This window comes from Neophocaena asiaeorientalis, unplaced genomic scaffold, assembly GCF_003031525.2.
Source record: "Neophocaena asiaeorientalis asiaeorientalis breed wild unplaced genomic scaffold, Neophocaena_asiaeorientalis_V1.1 scaffold391, whole genome shotgun sequence".
NCBI lineage: Eukaryota > Metazoa > Chordata > Mammalia > Artiodactyla > Phocoenidae > Neophocaena > Neophocaena asiaeorientalis.
Genome location: NW_020174056.1, coordinates 342,025 through 367,553, shown reverse-complemented (window position 1 = coordinate 367,553; position 25,529 = coordinate 342,025). Strand labels below are relative to the sequence as shown.

The following is a 25,529-nucleotide window of genomic DNA, read 5'->3' as shown; positions in this document are numbered from 1 at the left end:
TCAGTGAGTAGGTAGGAATAAAGAAGTTATTTTGGAAACTGTTAGCTTTGCAGATGTTGTCACCAGGTTATATCCTGGCTTCTGTTTAAATTGCATGGAGAGGAAATATACATACATACATACATATATACAAATAAATAAATAAATGCATATATAAAAATTGTATATGTGTATATAGAAGATTATATAAGCACAATTAACATTATCTGTTAGTGAAGAGATGCTAGATGGAGAATTGTTTTCTAATGCTAGCCAGAACTGCTTAAAGAGAAAAGAAATTCATGTTACTTCATCAGTTCTGAACTATAAAGCAAATTTCAATAAAATTAGACTAGATAAGTTAAATCTTGTGGCAACAGTAAAATTATGGAATTAACACAGTACAAAGCACCAATGCTATCACTATTAATATTAAGTGTGCTATGATTCAGTTTATAGTCACTGTAAACTTTCCTTTGCCCTTATCCCTCACAGCTAATTAATCACTGCTAATTCTGCCTTCATTACAACAAAAGACTTTAGCGGGAGGAGCTGTGCTTTGAAGGAACAAAGTATTTATGATCAAATGGAAATTGAGGAAGAGAGAGAACAGTTAGGGGAAAGTGATCAGAAGACATGGGACATCAGATATGTTAAGAAATTATAAGTAGTCTGGGTGGCTAGAGCATGGAAAGTGTTGGAGAGTAGAGATAGTTAAAGTGGGGGTCAGATTGTCATTGGCCAGGCAAGTCATCTTAATGAGTTGAAACTTCTCTATGCTAATGAATATGTGACAAACAATTGATGGTTTTAAAGTAGTGGTTTGAAATACTACAGCCTATGTTCTTAAAAGGTAAATTAGGTGGTAGTATAGAGGATGAATTTGAAGAGGAAGAAATGGAGCAAATAGATAAACTAACAGGTTAGTTCAGCTCTTGAGGCAAGGGAGGGTAAAGACTTGAACTGGAGACGTGACGGTAGGAGCGGGGCAGGGACAAATTCTAACGGTATGTCAAAGGAATAATCCACAGGAGAGTAGAAAGGAGAAGATGCTGTAGATTGCGGAAGAGGTGGATGACCAAGTGTGCTATCTGGATTCAGGGCTGACTACTGAGGTTTTTTATTTAACTAGGCTTTATGTAAGACAGAGCCAGAGAAGTACTTCCAAATGCACCAGAAATACCATAGAGAGGTAGTAAAGTAAAATTAAAATATAGACTTCAGAAGAACTTATGTAACGCTTAGGTAAACAAAGGATCTTTGAGTTATTTTTTTCTAGCACAAGGATATCTGTTATTTCCATAGGTAATAGTAAGAAAACCAAATTTGAAGCTAGCATGTCATAATACACAATAAGCAAAACTTGTAAAACAGATATCAGGGTAATGTCTCAGACCCCAAAGATTATCTTCTGTGTGGAAGCAGAGCTTGGCAAGAAGTAAATCTTGAGATTTAAATTTAAAGATAGACTATTACATAAAATATGAAGCTAATGATTTGAACTGTAAATATTTTAAGGCAAAATCAATAGGCTGAAACAAAACAAAACAAAAGAATTAGCTGTGAAGACATTTTCAATGCTTGGGAATTTCTGTTATTGTCATAAGAAAAAGAATGAAAAAGAAATATGGTCAAGAAGCATAAGCTCTATTATTGATTCTGTCATTGATGTGTTTCATGTTTTAGGATATGTTTCTTAATCTCTAACGTTCCTAAGTCTAAAATGAGTGTAGTCAAAGTTATCTTTATGCCTCTTCTAAGTATCAAAAAAAATTGAATATTTGCTGTTTCTTTATTGGAGAGATCACGAGCTTTGGGAAAACAGCTCAAGGCTCTAATTCTGACCACCAGTTCCTCATTTGAAAAATGAGAATGACAACAATCAAATAGGAATTTTGTGAGAAATAAATGAATGTTATTTAGCTTTATAAAAATAATTATAGTATTTAGTAAAATGCCCTTTGATGTTTATTTCAGAATTTATTTAAATTTTTGTGTTTATTAAAATGATCATATTCAACTTCACAGGCCTATTTGAAGTAGAAAGTGAAAGTTCTAAATGTTTATGTATCATTTTTATGAAGAAAACAAATAAAAACCAAAAATAAGACTCCCTTACCCACTCCTTACAAATTTTCAGTAGTTGGGTGTATTTTTTCCAACTACTATTTTGTGCATGTATAAGCGTAGAAATTCATTTAATAATATTTATTTTTACTCTTTTTTTTTTTACAAAATATAGGATAATATGTACCGTAATCTGTATAATTTGCTTTGTTCACTTAAAACAGCTTGACAGACATCTTTTCATGTCAATATAGGCAGACCTATCTTGCTCTTTTTAATAGGTGCATATTATTTTGTAGTTTCATATTAACACCATGATGATGCAGTCCATGGAGGGGACTCCTCGGACACAGGAGAGAAGGGAGTGGAAATAATGCAGGTATCAGAATAACATAAAAACTGAAAGCCTGTAGAGAGTCATTAAATAGCTTTTGTAAATCAGGTTCAGACAGGTCCTGAATTTTCATTAATATTTTCTGCTTGTTTTCTAGCCTGAAATGTCCTTAGTAAAAAAATTTTACTATTATTTTAATTGAAATTTCTTTGAATATTAGAGAAGTGAGCATGCTTTTTCTATATTTACTAGGTTTTTGTGTTTAATTTTTAGATTGTCCATTCATCTCAGCCATTTTTTCTAATATCCCTCTTTTTCTTCAGATTTGTAACAATTCTTCTTGTATTAATAGTATTATCCCTTTGCCTTTTATATATCTAGTGTGTATTTTTCTTGTGTGTTGTTTTTATTTTAAATGGTAGTTTGGTTTTGGTTTAAGTTTTTGTTAAATCCTCAACAGTAATAATGAGAACCTTTAAACCTCAGTTTTTCAAGAATAAAAATCAAACTTGACATTGCTTATGCAACTGAGAAAATCCTGACACTAATAGCTTATTTTTAGATTCCCTGTTTTGAAGTTATTTGATTGAACAGTCTAGATTAAAGGAAAAATATTTTAAAAGTCACTTTGAGAGTCTTTTCTTATGGTAATTAAAGCCATTAACTGGGGTGCATAGCTTATCCCTTCCACCAGTTAATCTTTATCCTCCTCGAAAAGTACATACAAATCTTAACTTTCTTCAGATAACTTCTGTGAATGACTGCACCAGTATATACTTCTGCATCATATACTCTTACCTTTATTGTGTTTAGTAATTTGTACTTAGTGCAAATCAAGTAAAATGTCCCTTTCCATTATGACGCATGTTTCTTTTTTTTAATTGAAATATAATTAATTTATAATATTGTGTTAGTTTCTGGTGTACAGAAAAGTGATTTGGTTATACATACATTTATCTATTCTTTTTCAAATTCTTTTCCATTATAGGTTATTACAAGATATTGAATATAGTTCCCTGTGTTATACAGTAGGTCCTTGTTTATCTATTTTATATATAGTAGTGACCCATGTTTCTTTAAGTCACATCACCCAAGTGTAGACCCAAGAATAGAAAAACAGCAGCCACTCAGGATATCTTTGGCTCTTTTTGCCCTTGCTCCTTGGTCTAGCTCCTGTGTATTCTCTCACCTACAGCTGATGTTCTGCAGTCTCCTTTTCTATTTATTATCCATGTTCCCATTCCCCATGTTGCTCTTCTTCTGTTCCCCTTTGATATCATGGCAGTCACTGTCATTTACAGCATACACCAAGGTTCCTATCACTGTTGGTCCTTGATACCAGAAGTTCTGAATCTTCTCTTGCCAAACTTGTTCATGCTGCTGCTTCCCATCTCTGTACAGGCTACAGGAGTGACCCTCCATTGAAAATAAGCTGCTGTCACAGCCCCTAAGAACCAGTAAAGAGGAGTTGTTTCTCCAAACCCTTGATTTTCTAAAGCCACTGTTTTCACAACCAGCTCTATTGTTTCACCCTCTAGCTTTCTTTGTGAGACTTATCAAATATATATCATATGATATGTTTTATACATATATATATATGTATTTTTTTTTTTTACTGTCATTTCTACTAGGTTGTAAACTTCTGAGGGGCAAGGACTGTGTGTATTTTATTTAGCCCTCAGTGCTGTGCATAGCACATGCTAGGCCTTCAATTAATAGCGACTTATTAACAAATATTACTTATTAAATGCTAAATATGTTAGCACTCATTTGTATTATATTACCTCTTATTTTACTGCTTGTAAAATTATAAACTTTTTAGTTTTTTTCTAAAATAAACAAAACATTGCAAATCGGATTGAAGACGTGTATATATGCCTCCCTGAATTCAATTCCCTTTACTACTTGCCCAAACCTTACTATTAGAATAGGTTTGATCTTTTTACCCCCATGAATTTCTTTATATCTTTATGATATATGCACGTATTTACTAGAAAAGTGTGTCAGGTACATGCCGACCCTCTCCTCTAGAGGCGTCAACTGATCTGCCTCGAGGCAGAGGCTGAGAGTCTGAGAAAGTGCCAGTTGAAAAACTGAGAAAGGTGAACATGGGATCAGTAGAATAATAGGAAATAAGGCCCTACAAGTAGTATGTCTATCTTTTCTCCATTGAATTAATGTAACATCTTGTTGAAAATTAATTTACCTTGAAGATACACTGTTTAATTACTATAGTTTCATAGTAAGCTGTGAAGACAGGTGTTGTAAATCCTTCAGCTATTTTAATAAATACCCTTTTTGCTCTTCTAGTTCTTTTGCTTCACCATGTAAATTTTAGAATGAATTTGTCAGTTTCTACAAAAAGGGTTCTGCTAGAATTCTGGGTGAGATTGCATTGAATCTGTAAATCAACTTGGGAAAAATTAACATTCTAATGACATTAAATATACCAATTCGTGAATACAACATATTTCTCCATTTATTTAAGCTTTATTTCATGTTTCTCCTCAGTACTTTGCAGGTTTCCTCATATAAATCTTGTACATATATTCTAGATTTATGCCTAAGTATTTCATCTTTTGCTGCTATTGTAAATATATTGCTGTTTTAATCTCAGTTTCCAATGGTTCATTGCTAGAGTATAGAAATACAATGATTGTGTGTCTTGAATTCGTATTCTGTGACCTTGCTGAACTTATTTAGTAGCATTTTTGTAGGTTTTTGGAGATTTTCTATGTAGATGATCATGTTGTCTGCAAATAGAGAGTTTTATTTCTATATGCCTCTGATATTATTTCTTTTTCTTTCCTGTTTACAATCTTTAGGAACTCCAGTACAGTGTTTAATAGGAATAGTGAGAGTAAATACCATTACCTTGATCCTTATCTTAGTATGATGTTAGCTGTAGGTTTTTGCAGATTCTCTTTATAAGTTTAAGGAAGTTCCCTTTAATTTCCTAGTTTTAGGATGTTTGTTTTTGTTTTTGACTTGTTTTGTTTTGTTTTTAGCATGAACAAATGTTGAAGTTCATCAGATACATTCTCTGCATCCATTGAGATGCTAAAAGTTTTCTCCTTAGTCTGTAAATATGGTGAATCACATTGATTGATTTTTGAATGTTGAACCTATGCTGCATTTCTGGGATAAGTCTCTTGGTCATGATGTATTATCCTTTGAATATATGTAAGGATTGAATTTGTCATTTTTCGTTGAGGACTTCTGCATCAATTTTATGAGAGATAATGCTCTTTAGTTCACTTTTTGTATAATGTATTTTTTAACACGTTTATTGGAGTATAATTGCTTTACGTTGCTGTGTTAGAATCTGCTTTATAATAAAGTGAATCAGCTATACATATACATATATCCTCATATCTCCTCCCTCTGCGTCTCCCTCCCACCCTCCCTATCCCACCCCTCTAGGTGGTCACAAAGCACCTAGCTGATCTCCCTGTGCTATGCGGCTGCTTCCCACTAGCTATCTGTTTTACATTTGGTAGTGTATACATGTCCATGCCACACTCTCACTTCATCCCATCTTACCCTTCCCCCTCCCCATCCTCAGGTCCATTCTCTAGTAGGTCTGCGTCATTATTCCTGTCCTGCCCCTAGGTTCATCAGAACCATTTTGTCTTTTTTTTTTTTTAGATTCCATATATATGTGTGAGCATATGGTATTTGTTTTTCTCTTTCTGACTTACTTCACTCTGTATGATAGACACTAGTTCCATCCACCTCACTACAAATAACTCAATTTCATTTCACTTTATGGTGGAGTAATATTCCATTGTATATATATATGCCACATCTTCTTTATCCATTCATCTGTTGATGGACACTTACATTGCTTCCATACCCTGGCTATTATAAATAGAGCTGCAATGAACATTTTGTTACATGACTCTTTTTGAATTATGATTTTCTCAGGGTATCTGCCCAGTAGTGGGATAGCTGGGTCATATGGTAGTTCTATTTTTAGTTTTTTAAGGAACCTCCATACTGTTCTCCATAGTGGCTGTATCAATTTACATTCCCACCAACACTACAAGAGCGTACCCTTTTCTCCACACCCTCTTCAGCATTTATTGTTTGTAGATTTTTTGATGATGGCCATTCTGACTGGTGTGAGGGGATACCTCATTGTAGTGTTGATTTGCATTTCTCTAATGATTAGTGATGTTGAGCATTCTTTCATGTGTTTGTTGATAATCTGTATATCATCTTTGGAGAAATGTCTGCTTAGGTCCTCTGCCCTTTTTTTCATTTGGTTTTTGTTTTTTTGATATTGAGCTACATATGCTGCTTGTAAATTTTAGAGATTAATCCTTTGTTAGTTGCTTCATTTTTAAATATTTTCTCCCATTCTGAGGGTTGTCTTTCGTCTTGTTTATGGTTTCCTTTGCTGTGCAAAAGCTTTTAAGTTTCATTAGGTCCCATTTGTTTATTTTTGTTTTTATTGCCATTTCTCTAGGAGGTGGGTCATAAAGGATCTTTCTGTGATTTATGTCATAGAGTGTTCTGCCTATGTTTTCCTCTAAGAGTTTGATAGTTTCTAGCCTTACATTTAGGTCTTTAACCCATTTTGAGCTTATTTTTGTGTATGATGTTAGGGAATGTTCTAATTTCATTCTTTTACACATAGCTGTCCAGTTTTCCCACCACCACTTATTGAAGAGGCTGTCTTTTCTCCTTTGTATATTCTTGCCTCCTTCATCAAGGATAAGGTGACCATATGTGCATGGGTTTATCTCTGCGCTTTCTGTCCTGATCTACTAATCTATATTTCTGTTTTTGTGCCAGTACCATATTGTCTTGATTACTGTAGCTTTGTACTATAGTCTGAAGTCCAGGAGCGTGATTCCTTCAGCTCCATTTTTCTTTCTCAATATTGCTTAGACTATTCGGGGTCTTTTGTGTTTCCATATGAATTGTGAAATTTTTTGTTCTAGTTCTGTGAAAAATGCCATTGGTAGTTTGATAGGGAATGCATTGACTCTGTGGATTGCTTTGGGTAGTAGAGTCATTTTCACAATGTTGATTCTTCCAATCCAAGAACATGCTATATCTCTCCATATGTTTATCATCTTTAATTTCTTTCATCAGTGTCTAATAGTTTTCTGCATACAGGTCTTTTGTCTCCTTAGGTAGTTGTATTCGTAGGTATTTATTCTTTTTGTTGCAGTGGTAAATGGGAGTGTTTCCTTTCCTTCTCTTTCAGATTTTTCATCATTAGTGTATAGGAATGCAAGAGATTTCTGTGCATTAATTTGTCTCCTGCTACTTTACCAAATTCATTAATTAGCTCTAGTAGTTTTCTGTTAGTGTCTTTAGGATTCTCTATGTATAGTATCATGTCATCTGCAAACAGAGACAGCTTTACTTCTTCTTTTCCAATTTGGAGTCCTTGTATTGCTTTTTCTTCTCTGATTAATGTGGCTAAAACTTCCAAAACTATGTTGAGTAATAGTGGTGAGAGTGGGCAACTTCATCTTATTCCTGATCTTAGTGGAAATGGTTTCAGTTTTTCACCATTGAGAATGCTGTTGACTGTGGGTTTGTCATATATGGCCTTTATTATGTTGAGGGAAGTTCCCTCTATGCCTCCTTTCTGGAGGGTTTTTATCATAAATTGGTGTTTTATTTTATCAAAAGCTTTTTCTGCATCTATTGAGACGATCATATGGTTTTTCTCCTTCAGTTTGTTAATATGCTGGATCACATTGATTGATTTGCGTATATTGAAGAATCCTGTAATCCTGGGATAAACCCCACTTGATCATGATGCATGATCCTTTTAATGTGTTGTTGGATTCTATTTGCTAATATTTTATTGAGGATTTTGGCATCTATGTTCATCGCTGATATTGGCTTGTAGTTTTCTTTCTTTGTGACATCTTTGTGTGGTTTTCTTATCAGGGTGATGGTGGCCTCATAGAATGAGTTTGGGAGTGTTCTTCCCTCTACTATATTTTGGAAGAGTTTGATAAGGATAGGTGTTAGCTCGTCTCTAAATGATAGAATTCACCTGAGAAGACATCTGGTCCTGGGCTTTTTTTTGTTGGAAGATTTTTAATCACAGTCTCAATTTCAGTGCTTGCGATTGGTCTGTTTATATTTTCTATTTCTTCAGTCTCAGAAGATGTGCTTTTCTAAGAATTTGTCCTTTTCTTCTAGGTTGTCCATTTTATTAGCGTATTGTTGTTTGTAGTAATCTTCTGCTTTTTCATTTCTAATTCTATTGATTTGAGTCTTCTCCCTTTTTTTCTTGATGAGTCTGACTAATGGTTTATCAATTTCGTTTATCTTCTCCAAGAACCAGCTTTTAGTTTTTTGATATTTGCTCTTGTTTCCTTCATTTCTTTTTCATTTATTTCTGATCTGATCTTTATGATTTCTTTCCTTCTGCTGACTTTGGGGGTTTTTTGTTCTTCTTTCTCTAATCTCTTTAGGTGTAAGGTAAGGTTTTTTATTTGAGGTGTTTCTTGTTTCTTGAGGTAGGATTCTATTGCTATAAAGTTCCCTCTTACAACTGCTTTTGCTGCATCCGAAAAGTTTTGGGTTGTGTTTTCACTGTCATTTGTGTCTAGGTATTTTTTTTTTCCTCTTTGATTTCTTCAGTGATCTCTTGGTTATTAATTAGTGTATTGTTTAGCCTCCATGTGTTTGTATATTTTACAGATTTTTCTGCAGTAGATATCTCGTCTCATAGTGTTGTGGTTGGAAAAGATACATGATAGAATTTCACTTTTCCTAAATTTACCCAGACTTGGTTGGTGACCCAAGATATGATCTATCCTGGAGAATGTTCCATGAGCACTTCAGAAGAAAGTGTGTCATGATGTATTATCCTTTGAATATATGTAAGGATTGAATTTGTCATTTTTCGTTGAGGACTTCTGCATCAATTTTATGAGAGATAATGCTCTTTAGTTCACTTTTTGTATAATGTATTTTTTAACACGTTTATTGGAGTATAATTGCTTTACGTTGCTGTGTTAGAATCTGCTTTATAATAAAGTGAATCAGCTATACATATACATATATCCTCATATCTCCTCCCTCTGCGTCTCCCTCCCACCCTCCCTATCCCACCCCTCTAGGTGGTCACAAAGCACCTAGCTGATCTCCCTGTGCTATGCGGCTGCTTCCCACTAGCTATCTGTTTTACATTTGGTAGTGTATACATGTCCATGCCACACTCTCACTTCATCCCATCTTACCCTTCCCCCTCCCCATCCTCAGGTCCATTCTCTAGTAGGTCTGCGTCATTATTCCTGTCCTGCCCCTAGGTTCATCAGAACCATTTTGTCTTTTTTTTTTTTTAGATTCCATATATATGTGTGAGCATATGGTATTTGTTTTTCTCTTTCTGACTTACTTCACTCTGTATGATAGACACTAGTTCCATCCACCTCACTACAAATAACTCAATTTCATTTCACTTTATGGTGGAGTAATATTCCATTGTATATATATATGCCACATCTTCTTTATCCATTCATCTGTTGATGGACACTTACATTGCTTCCATACCCTGGCTATTATAAATAGAGCTGCAATGAACATTTTGTTACATGACTCTTTTTGAATTATGATTTTCTCAGGGTATCTGCCCAGTAGTGGGATAGCTGGGTCATATGGTAGTTCTATTTTTAGTTTTTTAAGGAACCTCCATACTGTTCTCCATAGTGGCTGTATCAATTTACATTCCCACCAACACTACAAGAGCGTACCCTTTTCTCCACACCCTCTTCAGCATTTATTGTTTGTAGATTTTTTGATGATGGCCATTCTGACTGGTGTGAGGGGATACCTCATTGTAGTTTTGATTTGCATTTCTCTAATGATTAGTGATGTTGAGCATTCTTTCATGTGTTTGTTGATAATCTGTATATCATCTTTGGAGAAATGTCTGCTTAGGTCCTCTGCCCTTTTTTTCATTTGGTTTTTGTTTTTTTGATATTGAGCTACATATGCTGCTTGTAAATTTTAGAGATTAATCCTTTGTTAGTTGCTTCATTTTTAAATATTTTCTCCCATTCTGAGGGTTGTCTTTCGTCTTGTTTATGGTTTCCTTTGCTGTGCAAAAGCTTTTAAGTTTCATTAGGTCCCATTTGTTTATTTTTGTTTTTATTGCCATTTCTCTAGGAGGTGGGTCATAAAGGATCTTTCTGTGATTTATGTCATAGAGTGTTCTGCCTATGTTTTCCTCTAAGAGTTTGATAGTTTCTAGCCTTACATTTAGGTCTTTAACCCATTTTGAGCTTATTTTTGTGTATGATGTTAGGGAATGTTCTAATTTCATTCTTTTACACATAGCTGTCCAGTTTTCCCACCACCACTTATTGAAGAGGCTGTCTTTTCTCCTTTGTATATTCTTGCCTCCTTCATCAAGGATAAGGTGACCATATGTGCATGGGTTTATCTCTGCGCTTTCTGTCCTGATCTACTAATCTATATTTCTGTTTTTGTGCCAGTACCATATTGTCTTGATTACTGTAGCTTTGTACTATAGTCTGAAGTCCAGGAGCGTGATTCCTTCAGCTCCATTTTTCTTTCTCAATATTGCTTAGACTATTCGGGGTCTTTTGTGTTTCCATATGAATTGTGAAATTTTTTGTTCTAGTTCTGTGAAAAATGCCATTGGTAGTTTGATAGGGAATGCATTGACTCTGTGGATTGCTTTGGGTAGTAGAGTCATTTTCACAATGTTGATTCTTCCAATCCAAGAACATGCTATATCTCTCCATATGTTTATCATCTTTAATTTCTTTCATCAGTGTCTAATAGTTTTCTGCATACAGGTCTTTTGTCTCCTTAGGTAGTTGTATTCGTAGGTATTTATTCTTTTTGTTGCAGTGGTAAATGGGAGTGTTTCCTTTCCTTCTCTTTCAGATTTTTCATCATTAGTGTATAGGAATGCAAGAGATTTCTGTGCATTAATTTGTCTCCTGCTACTTTACCAAATTCATTAATTAGCTCTAGTAGTTTTCTGTTAGTGTCTTTAGGATTCTCTATGTATAGTATCATGTCATCTGCAAACAGAGACAGCTTTACTTCTTCTTTTCCAATTTGGAGTCCTTGTATTGCTTTTTCTTCTCTGATTAATGTGGCTAAAACTTCCAAAACTATGTTGAGTAATAGTGGTGAGAGTGGGCAACTTCATCTTATTCCTGATCTTAGTGGAAATGGTTTCAGTTTTTCACCATTGAGAATGCTGTTGACTGTGGGTTTGTCATATATGGCCTTTATTATGTTGAGGGAAGTTCCCTCTATGCCTCCTTTCTGGAGGGTTTTTATCATAAATTGGTGTTTTATTTTATCAAAAGCTTTTTCTGCATCTATTGAGACGATCATATGGTTTTTCTCCTTCAGTTTGTTAATATGCTGGATCACATTGATTGATTTGCGTATATTGAAGAATCCTGTAATCCTGGGATAAACCCCACTTGATCATGATGCATGATCCTTTTAATGTGTTGTTGGATTCTATTTGCTAATATTTTATTGAGGATTTTGGCATCTATGTTCATCGCTGATATTGGCTTGTAGTTTTCTTTCTTTGTGACATCTTTGTGTGGTTTTCTTATCAGGGTGATGGTGGCCTCATAGAATGAGTTTGGGAGTGTTCTTCCCTCTACTATATTTTGGAAGAGTTTGATAAGGATAGGTGTTAGCTCGTCTCTAAATGATAGAATTCACCTGAGAAGACATCTGGTCCTGGGCTTTTTTTTGTTGGAAGATTTTTAATCACAGTCTCAATTTCAGTGCTTGCGATTGGTCTGTTTATATTTTCTATTTCTTCAGTCTCAGAAGATGTGCTTTTCTAAGAATTTGTCCTTTTCTTCTAGGTTGTCCATTTTATTAGCGTATTGTTGTTTGTAGTAATCTCTCATGATCCTTTGTGTTTCTGCAGTGTCAGTTGTTACTTCTTTTTCATTTCTAATTCTATTGATTTGAGTCTTCTCCCTTTTTTTCTTGATGAGTCTGACTAATGGTTTATCAATTTCGTTTATCTTCTCCAAGAACCAGCTTTTAGTTTTTTGATATTTGCTCTTGTTTCCTTCATTTCTTTTTCATTTATTTCTGATCTGATCTTTATGATTTCTTTCCTTCTGCTGACTTTGGGGGTTTTTTGTTCTTCTTTCTCTAATCTCTTTAGGTGTAAGGTAAGGTTTTTTATTTGAGGTGTTTCTTGTTTCTTGAGGTAGGATTCTATTGCTATAAAGTTCCCTCTTACAACTGCTTTTGCTGCATCCGAAAAGTTTTGGGTTGTGTTTTCACTGTCATTTGTGTCTAGGTATTTTTTTTTTCCTCTTTGATTTCTTCAGTGATCTCTTGGTTATTAATTAGTGTATTGTTTAGCCTCCATGTGTTTGTATATTTTACAGATTTTTCTGCAGTAGATATCTCGTCTCATAGTGTTGTGGTTGGAAAAGATACATGATAGAATTTCACTTTTCCTAAATTTACCCAGACTTGGTTGGTGACCCAAGATATGATCTATCCTGGAGAATGTTCCATGAGCACTTCAGAAGAAAGTGTGTTCTGTTGTTTTTGGATGGAATGTCCTATAAATATCAATTAAGTCCATCTTGTTTACTGTATCATTTAAAGTTTGTGTTTCCTTTTTTATTTTCATTTTGGATGATCTGTCAGTTGGTGATAGTGGGGTCTTAAAGTCCCCTACTGTGACTTTGCTATTGCCAATTTCCCCTTTTATGGCTGTCAGCATTTGCCTTATGTATTGAAGTCCTCCTATTTTGGGTGCATAAATATTTACAATTGTTATATCTTCTTCTTGGATTGATCCCTTGATGATCGTGTAGTGTCCTTCTTTGTCTCTTGTACTAGTCTTTATTTTAAATTCTATTTTTTTCTGATATCAGAATTGCTACTCCAGCTTTCTTTTGCTTTCCATTTGCATGGAATATCTTTTTACATCCCCTCACTTTCATTCTGTATGTGTCCCTAGGTCTGAAGTGGATCTCTTGTAGACAGCATATATATGGGTCTTGTTTTTGTATCCATTCAGCCAGTCTATGTCTTTTGGTATGAGCATTTAATCCATTTACATTTAAGGTAATTATCAATATGTATATTCCTATTACTATTTTCTTAGTTATTTGGGGTTTGTTATTGTAAGTTTTTTTCTCCTCTTGTGGTTCCTGCCTAGAGAAGTTCCTTTAGCATTTGTTGTAAAGCTGGTTTGGTGGTGCTGAATTCTCTTAGCTTTTGCTTGTCTGTACAGTTTTAATTTCTCCTTCAAACCTGAATAAAATCCTTGGTGGATAGAGTAATCTTGGTTGTAGGTTTTTCCTTTTCATCACTTTAAATATGTCCTTCCACTCCCTTTTGGTTTGCAGAGTTTCTGCTAAAAGGTCATCTGTTAACCTTATGGGGATTCCCTTGTATGTTATTTGTTGTTTTTCCCTTGCTGCTTTTAATATTTTTTTTTTGTATTTAATTTTTGACAGTTTGATTAATATGTGTCTTGGTGTGTTTCTCCTTGTATTTATCCTGTATGGGAGTCTCTGTGCTTCCTGGACTTGATTAACTATTTCCTTTTCCATATTAGGGAAGTTTTCAACTATAATCTCTTCAAATATTTTCTCAGTGCCTTTCTTTTTCTCTTCTTCTTCTGGGACCCCTATAATTCGAATGTTGGTGTGTTTAATGTGTCCCAGTGGTCTCTGACACTGTCCTCAATTCTTTTCATTCTTTTTTCTTTATTCAGCTCTGCAGTAGTTATTTCCAGTATTTTATCTTCCAGGTCTCTTATCCGTTCTTCTGCCTCAGTTATTCTGCTGTTGATTCCTTCTAGAGAATTTTTAATTTCATTTATTGTGTTGTTCATCACTGTTTGTTTGCTCTTTAATTATTCTAGGTCCTTATTAAACGTTTCTTGTATTTTCTCTATTCTATTTCCAAGATTTTGGAACATCTTTACTATCATTACTCTGAATTCTTTTTCAGGTAGACTGCCTATTTTCTCTTCATTTGTTTGGTCTGGTGGGTTTTTACCTTGCTCCTTCATCTTCTATGTGTTTCTCTGTCTTCTCATTCTGCTTCACTTACTGTTTTGGGGGTCTCCTTTTCGCAGGCTGCAGGTTCGTAGTTCCTGTTGTTTTTGGTTTGTGCCCCTAGTGGCTAAGGTTAGTTTAGTGGGTTGTGTAGGCTTCCTGGTGGAGGGGAGTTGTGCCTGTGTTCTGGTGGACGAGGCTAGATCTTGTCTTTCTGGTGGGCAGGACCACATCCAGTGGTGTCTTTTGGGGCGTCTTTGACCTTATTATGAATTTAGGCAGCCTCCCTGCTAATGGGTGGGGTTTTGTTACTGTCCTGTTAGTTGTTTGGCATAGGATGTCCAGCACTGTAGCTTGCTGGTTGTTGAGTGGAGCTGTGTCTTCACATTGAGATAGAGATCTCTGGGAGAGCTTTCACCATTTGATATTACGTGGAGCCGGGAGGTCTCTGGTGGACCAGTGTCCTGAAGTCGGCTCTCTCACCTCAGAGGCAGAGGCCTGACACCTGACCGGAGCACCAAGACCCTGTCTGCCACATGGCTCAGAAGAAAGGGGAGGAAAAGAAAGAAAGAAGGAAAAGTAATAAAATAAAGTTATTGTTATAAAAAATTATTAAAAATTTAAAAGTATTAAAAAAAAGAAAAATAAAGAATGAAAGAAAGAAGTGAGCAACCAGACCAAAAAACAAATCCACCAATGATAACAAGTGCTAAAAACTATACTAAAAGAAAAAAAAAAAAATGGACAGACCGAGCCCTAGGACAAATGGTAAAAACAAAGCTATGCAGACAAAATCACACAAAGAATCATACACATGCACACTCACTAAGAGAAAAAGGAAAAAAGTATATATATACCATTGCTCCCAAATTCTACCACTTCTATTTTGGGATGATTCATTATCTATTCAGGTATTCCAAAGATACAGGGTACATCAAGTTGATTGTGAAGATTTAATCCGCTGCTCCTGAGGCTGCTCGGAGAGATTTCCCTTTCTTTTCTTTGTTCGAACAGCTCCCAGGGTTCAGCTTTGGATTGGCCCCGCCTCTGCATGTAGGTAGCCTGAGGGCATCTGTTCTTCGCTCAGGACAAGGTTAAAGGAGTAGCTGGTTAGGGGGCTCTGGCTCACTCAGGCCGGGGCGTAGGAGAGTATGGATGCGGGGCAAGCCTGCAACGGCAGAGGCCGGCGTGACATTGCACCAGCCTGAGGCGTGACGTGTGTTCTCCCGGGGAAGTTGTCCCTGGATCCCGGGACCCTGGCAGTGGCGGGCTGCACAGGCTCCTGGGCGGGGAGGTGTGGAGAGTGGCCTGTGCTTGCACACAGGATTCTTGGTGGCTGCAGCAACAGTGTTAGCATCTCATGCCCGTCTCTGGGGTCCGCGCTGATGGCTGAGGCTCCCGCCCATCTCTGGAGCTTGTTTAGGCGATGCTCTGAATCCCCTCTACTTACACACCCTGAAACAATGGTCTCTTGCCCCTTTGGAAGCTCCAGACTTTTTCCTGGACTCCCTCCCGGCTAGCTGTGGTGCACTAACCCCTTCAGGCTGTGTTCACGCAGCCAACCCCAGTCCTCTCCGGGTGCTCTGACCGAAGCCCGAGCCTCAGCTCCCAGCCCCGCCCGCCCCAGTGGGTGAGCAGACAAGCCTATCGGGCTAGTGAGTGCTGGTCGGCACCGATCCTCTGTGGGGGAATCTGTCCGCTTTGCCCTCTGCAGCCCTGTTGCTGCGCTCTCCTCTGTGACCCCGAAGCTCCCCACCTCTGCCACCCGCAGTCTCCGCCCGTGAAGAGCCTTCCTAGCGTGTGGAAACTTCTCCTCCTTCACAGCTCCCTCCCACTGGTGCAGGTTCTGTCCCTATTCTTTTGTCTCTGTTTTTTCTTTTTTCCTTTTGCCCTACCCAGGTACGTGGGGAGTTTCTTTCCGTTTGGGAGGTCTGAGGTCTTCTGCCAGTGTTCAGTAGGTGTTCCATAGGAGCTGTTCCACATGTAGATGTATTTCTGATGTATTTGTTGGGGGGGAAGGTGATCTCTACATCTTACTCTTCTGCCATCTTGAAGGTCTCCCAATGTCTTTGTTTTTTATATCAGGGCACCATAAACTGAATTAATACATTCTTTATTCTGTATTCAAAAAATTAAAATAATAGATTTCCTCATTTTATGAGCTTAAATCACTGTAATTATATCACTTACAATTTTGTTGCTGTGTATCTATTACATAAAAGTTAATATACTACATATATGGGATATTCGTAGCTATCCACAAATGAAACATTACTTGCCAAAGGTTATTTTTATATGAAGGGGGTAAAATTTATTGTTGAAAACTAATTTTGTATATATCTAGGTTATATTTATTTTTTGATCATAGGAAGTATTCTGTTTTAATACTTAATAATAATGCCTCCACATTTAAGTTTTAAATATCAGTTGACATTATTAGATAAATTGATCGATGGAAATTAGTAAGGGATATTTGATGAAACACGCTGTGCTTTGGTGAAATAGTATGTAGGATATGTGGTCTTTTCTTTGTTGAGGTTATACTGAGGTCATATTTACTTAAGTAACCCTTTCTATCCCATTCAGGGTTATATTACTCTTTTCTCTTTTTCTGATTTGGACTCAAAGATATAAATGAATGTGAAGTCCTTATTGAATTTGTTACAATATTGCTTCTGTTTTATGTTTTGGTTTTTTGGCTGTGAGGTATGTGGGATCTTAATTGCATACCAGGGATTGAACCTGCACCCCCTGCATAGGAAGACAAAGTCTTAACTTTCAATAAAGACTTTAAAAAAAAAAAAAATGGTCCACATCAAAAAAATCTTAAAAATGAAAAATAAATGAATGTGAGAGTTATTCTTGTTACTTTACATATATATGTATATATATTTCCTTAATATGTTAGCTTGTATATATGTATATAAACATTTATATGCATGCACTTTATAAATAATATATTCAATGCATAAAATATATAATATCTATTTGTTAGAACAGAAAATACTTTCCATCTTGCATGTTAGCATGGGCTGAGTGTTTACAATGAAATGAAATGAATGAAATTATTTTCACTGGGCTTATCATGAGATTGAAAACACATACAAACAGAATACATATTCAGCAGCAGTAGGAATCTTGTCTTTGGCTTAAGCTTCTTTGATCTAAAATACACAGCCTGCCTGGTAGTTCTGGAGTCCTGATTAATGGGTCCATCATGGGCCATTTTACCAGAGGAGTGAGGAATCTTTCTTGAAATAATTTGCTTTAAGCAAATAGAGAATGGAAGCACTCAAGTTTGCTTCGAGAAAAATGGCTGACAGATGAATGTGAGCTGTGGTTTTTGCTGTTATATGGTATCTGCTCCTCAGATTCATCTGGCCTATCCTCAAATTGAGACATATGAAGACAAAGTGTTTGATAAAACTAAAGGGACTCTTTAGACACAAGCAAACACACAGCATAAGACATCCATCAGGAACCCTGGGCAACATTACATTGGCACTGATGTAATGAAGTCTGTTTTCCTTTTACCCAATAATTGTCTTTATCGCCACACTCTGGTGTTCAGCTTTTTTTCCCTACCCCTGAAAATTTATAAAGAGAAACCTCATAAGTAAAAGTATTTATAAACTATGTAATAATTACTATGGTGTCTGTGTAATGTGAAGCGGTTTTTTTTCAGGCACATTTTTCTTTTTGATCTAATATATGTGTTTGCTTTTAGGTTTCCTCAAGAACTGAACATGGGAAAAATAAGTGCTGAAATTATGTGGACCCTTTTTGCTCAGGATATGAAAGATGCACTAGAAGGTAGGTACAAATATTTAAACTTATTAAGAGCATACGTTTTAGTTAAATTTTGATTTTGTGTTCTTGATTTTAAATGTAAGGAACTGTTGCATCAAAACATCGATCACTGTGATCAGTTTAGTTCTGAAACTGATTTCCACATTGTGGAAAGATAAAGATCACAAAGTATTTAAAAGCCCTGAAGAAATGCATTTTAAATCAAATGGTCTAAGTTGCAGGATAATAGTGAGTATTTCATATGTAGGACAAAGTTTAGATGCAGGAATACTTTATGGCATAAATACTTATGGCGTAAATCAGACCATATTGAGAGGGTAGATGAGTAATATTAGTTCAGATATTTGTCTACGTAGACTTAGAAATGGTATCCAATGGCTGGGCAGGTTAAAATACGGCCAAAGCTGGTGCAAAGACAATGGCAGGGCTCTTTACCAGAAACTCCACTTTCAGTATACTCAAATCATAGAATGTAAAGCGTGGGAAATGCAGCTCTCAGTTGAAAAACTATAAATTTCTTTGAGCACTCACCGTGTGCTTAGAGTTGGAGGTAGTATGTTTAACCAGCCTAGGGTTCCTGCTCTCTAGGAATTTAAAACCTAGTAGAAAGTTTTCTTTGCACGTATTCACTATGTATTAAGCCCCTAGATGCTAAATGCCCAGACTGCACTCAGTATGGAAGATACAACAATGAACAGGACAGCTATGGTCCCTGCCCTCAACAAGATTATGCAGGACAGCTGCAAATATGTAGACGGTCGCAACGTGGGGGTGGTCAGTGCTAAAGATGACGGGATATCTGGAGGTGAAGCTCCTAAGTCAGACTTAGGACAAGGGGGCAAGGCAGGTTTTCTAGAGGAACTTCCTCTGAAGAGGTGTTATCTTGACAAAGACCTGAAGTATAAGTAGGAGTTCACTTTGGGAAGAGTTGAGCAAGAAGCATCTCTGTCTTGTCCTGGTCAAGGACAAAGCATTAACAAGTAGAGTGAGCACAGGGTTCATCTGAGAAGAGAGCTCAGCTGGTCCTGTGAGCAACAGGTAGCAGGAAGTGAGGCTGGAGAAATTGTCAGGGACCAGCATGTGCTGCCTTGTGGGCCATGATGAGGAGTTTGACTCTCTGCTAAGAGAAACCACAGACCATAAAGGGATTTCAGGAGGGACATGTCGTGTTCAGATTGGCAGCTTAGAACAGGCATTGGGACCGCAGAGTGGAAGATGACTGATTGAGTTTGTGCTCATTGTGCCACTATTTTTTTCTTAGTGTTGCTGAAATGTAAGCTTCTTGCTAGGACACACAGAGGAAACATACAGTACTTTTCCTTATTTGAAAAAGAAGGTACACAATAGATTTTAATACTTGATTTTCTGGTAAAGTCTGGGTCTACCACCTAATTAGATAAATTAGGACTTATCCTTAAAATTATACCAGAACTTGCTCAGAGATGCAAACTCCTTATTCTGCAGTGAAGCGGTCCTTCTCCATTGTATTGATCAATCCTGCTTTCTCTACCTCTGCCTCCTACCAACCACAACCTTTTCATCAGCTCGTTTACTGCCTGGATTTCTTTTCCCACCACTCTTCACAGGCAGCCATGTAGGGCTCAGGAGCTAAAGTCACCTCCATGAATAACCTTATCTTAATCCTCTGGATAGCAACTAATTACTATCCTTTAGTTACTTGTTTACTCGGGCTTCTTATCTGTCTTCCTTGCCACAGTGCAAATTTTTTGCCTGTGATTTTTATCAACATATCTATATTGCCTAGAATGAAGCCTAGAAAATAGAAACTACTTGATAACTATGTGTTGTATCAGTAAAGACTTTACCAGTTAATCCCAACTCAGTGTAGTAGTAGAAAAAGCAGTAGAGACTTCTGTTTGTGATCCTTTTCTATGTGATCTTGGGAATATTTTAAGAGGTCAGCACCTTCATGTTTCGTTGTCCTCACCTGTAAAATGAAAAGTTCACACTGGGTCAGAGGGCTGGGCAACGGGCAAGGAGCCGCTCCTGCCCGTATTTCAGAGGAACTTGACTATTTGGGACCGTTCCACAGTGGCATTGCCTACCAGTGCACATTTCATTTGGACAGGGCCTCTATCTTTATTTATATAACATTTGTGCAACTATTGGATGTCTTATTTTATGTTACCTTTGCTTTAAAAAATAAGTAGTAATTTTAGACAACTAAGTATAATATTTATGTTAGGAAATGTAAATCTCAAAAAATATAACGTGTGTTTGAAACAACAATGAAATTAGAAATGCTACATGTAAAGCACCATAACTTTGGTTGGATGTTTATTGATTAGAAGTTAATAATTTTGTGCAAAAGCAGTATCCCAAAATGCTGAGATTGTATTATTAAAAGTCACGTCCAAGATCAAGGGTAAGTCATTATTTTGTGATTATCTTAGGTTTTCTGGAGACAAGAATCCTTTCCTTAACACAAATTTTTAAATATTTTTTTAATTTATTATTTTATTTTTTTAATGGCAGCTGTATTGAGATATGATTGACATCCCATACAATTCACCTAAAGTGTCCAGTTCACTAGTTTGCACATTCACACCCATTTTCAGGAAGGCATAATGAGCATAGTAAGGGAGTAGTTTAGATTGCAGTTCCTGGTTTATGTATCTTCTACACCAGATGAGAAGGCTTCTGAGTGTAAAGATTGTATTTCTCATTTCTGTATTCACTGAACCTTAATAGAAGCTTAGTATGTGTTAGTTTACTTGAATCAAATTACAAATGGGACAACCTTATACAAAGAGCCTCGCAGACAAAGCCAGATACTTATGTTCAAACTAAACATTTCTAGTATTGCTAGTTGGGAGACAGCAAGAGACCTGAGTCTGGGAAACCCAGTTTCAGAAAGCTTTCTCACTTATGAGCTGCACCAGCTTGGGCAATTAATGTATAACATCTCCAAACTTTAGTTTTCCTTTCAGTAAAAAGGTGGTAAGAGTTCCCAGCTTGGTGTGAGGATTACATGATACCTCAAATATATTATACTTCAAAATCACAGTGCTAATGGGAGGAGAGCATTATTATTATATAAATGGAGAAAGATCTGTGGAAGTCTCAAAACAGTCTCCTTTAGAGGTCATTTAAGGTTTAAAACTCCTAGGACAGTGTTTACAAATCCATGTTCATTTGTTCCCTATCTCTCCATCCTTCCCTTTCACCATTTCAATGTAATAGATGGCTTCATACTGTGACATTTTAAAAAATGTGACATGAATAATAATTGTTAAAGAAAATAAGGACTAGGAATACCTCACAGAATAGAGGGCATATACTTAAAAACATTCTTCTGGCAGGCTCTTTCGCATGTGATAGTAACGTTCTTACTCTCCCTATTTGCCTTATAGAATGTTGTTAAAATTAATTGACTGTGGAGGAGTGCTTCAGGCTATCGGCCTACAAAGACCCTGTGTTGTTATATAATTTGGGCTACATAGTTTGTCTTGTGATTAAAGCACCTGAGCCCAAGTTGTAAGTAACCTCTGATGAAGTCAGGTCAACAGAGAAGCGAGTTAGAATTTATGGACTTAAGGCTTTTTGATGCAGCTTTTTGCTTTACCTCATGAACTCATCAGCTGCTACGAAAAGAATAATGTAATTTAAAAATAAAATAACTTTTTCCCCAACTTTACTCAGTCTGTATGAGCCATCTTATTTCGTTTTCATATTTGACATTAATCACCTTACAACGTTGATAAGCAGTATCAAACTTCGGTGATAACTTGCTGAATGAACCAGAATAAATTATTTTACAGATTTCACACAAAAGATGTACTTTCTGTGAAAAAGGTAGTTTAGGAAGAAAAAAGCCCTGATGACATATTTCATTTTATAGTGAAATAGAGTTGGTTTTGCAGAATTTTTTCTAAAGCAGTTATTCTAAGGACTTTTATAGTCTTTTGCCTGGCTGGTAAAAATACAGGTTTTGCAGTCAGTTAGATCTATGTGTGAGTTCAGGCTCCGCTACTTTCCATTAACTTGTTAGCTATGATCTTGGACAGTTTATTAAAGTAAGTCTCAGTTTCCATATTTTAAAATTAGGGACAAAAATACCTACCTTACAAGGTTATTTTAAGGAGAAAGGAAGAGAGATATGGGGGCAAGGAGCAGATAGTTTCCTAGTGCGTAATAAATACTCAAGCATTAGCCATTATCACAATCTTCAGGATTCTAATTTAATAAACAAGAACTTTCAGATGATTTATAATACCACCCAGATGTCTAGATGCCTGTGACTGAAAGTTTTACTTGGCAATTGCAGTTGACGGCACACGTTTTACATGTCATCTCGGTATCCATAGAACTTGGTTGCCTGGCGATCAAGGCAGTCCTGTTCAGGGCCCTGGTTGTGTAACATTATGTGGGTGTCTTCAAAGTCTCTATTAAAAGCAAACCCTGCTAGGCCCCAAGATAGCAGCCATTTGGCGGATCGGGTCCTCAAGCATTCAGGTGGTTTCTAGTTAATAATTCTGTAGAGCAGTGCTTGGGATTCTTTAAATACTACTTCTTAAATTGGAATCTGTGGCTGGGCTTTAAGTTATATTCTGAAATTGCGCCCACTTGTAAGGATGGGAGCGATGGGGAGAAGAGCATCTCAAGCATTTGCCACATTCTCAGATGAATCTTTGAAGAGAAAAATAATTAAAAATCATTGAAAATAGATCAGTTAAAAATGACTGTTTTACGGGCTTCCCTGATGGCGCAGTGGTTGAGAGTCCGCCTGCCGATGCAGGGGACATGGGTTCGTGCCCCGGTCCGGGAAGATCCCACATGCCGCGGAGCGGCTGGGCCCGTGAGCCATGGCTGCTGAGCCTGCGCGTCCGGAGCCTGTGCTCCGCAACGGGAGAGGCCACAACAGTGAGAGGCCCGCGTACCGCAAAAAAAAAAAAAAAAAAAAAAAAAAAAAAAAAAAAAATGACTGTTTTACTTAATTAACTTAGGCAGAGATGGAGTTAATTATGATATGCAAAATACAGTCACCTTTCACCTGGCCTTATTTAAAGTCTCCCAGATCAGAGCTCCTCAAACTTTAATGTGCACAGTAGTCCCCGGGAATCCTGTTAAAATGCAGATTCTGGTTGAGTAGACCTTTTTGGGGGCGGGGTAGGTGGTTCTCTCCAGTCCTAACAAAATCTGAGATGATGCCAGGCATCTGGTTCGTGCACCACACACTGAGTAGCAGCAAGGCTTTAACACTGGACAGTCTATCTTTTCATCACCAGTCTTTCTGGTCTGCTGCTTAGTTATCATGTTGATCCTCATCAACAGGTGAAAATTGTTAGACTGCCTTCGTAATCTTTCACTGTCTCACCATCCTAATAAGCACAACTGTTGCCGTTAACTCTGCTCTCACCATTTCCATGCACTATCTTCTCTTGATGTATGAATTTGAGTATTTGCGTATTGAATATCTTTAGCATATCTTACTCTCTTACATTTATTTTTGGAGGCCTTCTCTCAAAGAAGTATAATTTTTTTATTGCCCTTCACCCACATACAGGTCTCAGGCCACCCTGTGCCTTTAAGAACATTGCCCTTGACCTTGTAGGCACAAAAACAATGAGAACACAAAGTCATGGTCACATCTTTCCTGGTCTCGCTGACCACTTTGGCTGTACGGAAAGAACTGAACTATTGACCCATGAACTTCTCTAGCCTCCCTTAGAATATTCTTGTCCTTAACATCTTTCTGGTCTGGCTCATACCCTCTAACTATTATTTGATACTTGTCACCTTTCTTGTCTTCCTATCAGTAATTTTCTGCTGATTTTTAAGTTTACTCTCACAAATCACTGGTTGTCAGTTTATCGTGATCCTCATATTTTGGTAGAAAAGACTGGCTTCTGACTAATTTCTGCAATCAGTAAAACCTCCCTGGAAACGACTGATTTCTTTTGTCTCCTGTTTCCTCCTCTCAATCTTTCTTAACCTTATTGGAATGACAGAGATTAAAGCTATGCCTCTGTATTCTTCAGAGACTGTGGTTGGAGCCAAGATTGGGAGCACTCTGTAAAGGATCTCTCTGACCTCCTTTTCGTACAGTAGTGGTTCTCAACCTGTTTGGTGTCCTTCCCTGTTGCAACACTCCTCAGAGGTACAGCAATTCCCATAAATAACAGAGATGTTGGTATTTCTCAACCAAGGAGAGATGACAGGTGGCTTTCCCTCATCCTGTTGAGAATCTTCAATATTACTCTTGTCCGGAAACAACTGTTGAATGACTCAAAGAAATAATACAATGCTCACTGATAAAATATTAGCTTTTAGTGGATAATGTCTTATACCTGAACAAATTCTATCCTGTATTTCATATGACTAATAAGTCATTTTCCTGTTCTGAAAGCTTTTTGCTAAGACTTAGGTACTTTGGCAATGGCTGCCAGAATGCCATAGAGACAGTTCAACACAACTTTAAGACACCTCTGCATTCCTGCTATTATAAAATGGCATTATAAACAGTACAGTCGCTTCAACTAAAAATTGGGAAATCGTGGTTGACTTCTCTTCTCTGCATCCTATTAGCACATCTGTACTAAAAGCTCTATATATGAAATTCTCTTCAGTAACTTTTCTTTCTATGATTCTTACTGCTGTTCTTGTTCAGACACGTCTTTCCTGCTTCTGCCTTCACTGATACGGGTCTTCCTTTGTAGACACCTCCTGGACCACTGGATACGGTCCAGATATCTTAGCCTAGCTTACACCAGCTCCCTCTTCTCCTTTCTGTACCTGATTTCAGCCCTAGTGCTTAATACTTTGCTCCATACACATACTATATGCTCTACCTACATCCACCTGTTTAAAATTTCCCTGAAATCCTTACACAAGTTTATTCCCCAGGAGGTGTGCATGATGCCCCCCACCCCCGCCCAGGCTTTCTTCTACTTGCCATCCCCAGCAATGACTCATGCATTCTTCAAAGTCCAATTCAAATGTTACTTCTGTCAAGTTTTCCCTGAGAAGTCCGTACTTCTTCCCTATTCTCCCATAATATTGAATACTTCCTATTGTACTATTTATGCCTGTGCTTTACTTCACAGATACATCATCCACCATGCCCTGAGCTCTCATTCATCTTTGTATGAATCTTCCTACTCTCCCTTTCTCTGACCCTTAATAAAAAATGTTAATGAATCAATGAATGCTTGCATGAATATAAGCCTCTGTCTACAAACAGACAAAAGCAAAGATATACGTTCCGTTCCCGAACTCAAATTTCCAGTCACAATTTGGCACAAATCACGCAAACCAGTTACAATCACTCATATAAAGGAGAAATGTTTTCTAAG

At 36.9% G+C, this 25,529-nt stretch overlaps 1 protein-coding gene across 2 annotated transcripts in view; it reads left to right on the top strand.

The window, feature by feature from the left end:
• Nucleotides 1-25,529, top strand: part of UNC13C (unc-13 homolog C) — a 580,525-nt gene that overhangs the window by 388,146 nt on the left and 166,850 nt on the right. For both annotated transcript variants that reach the window (XM_024754347.1, XM_024754348.1), the window contains one exon: nt 18,131-18,216. In XM_024754347.1, coding sequence (XP_024610115.1) covers nt 18,131-18,216 — 86 coding nt within the window. The remainder of the gene's footprint in view (nt 1-18,130; nt 18,217-25,529) is intronic.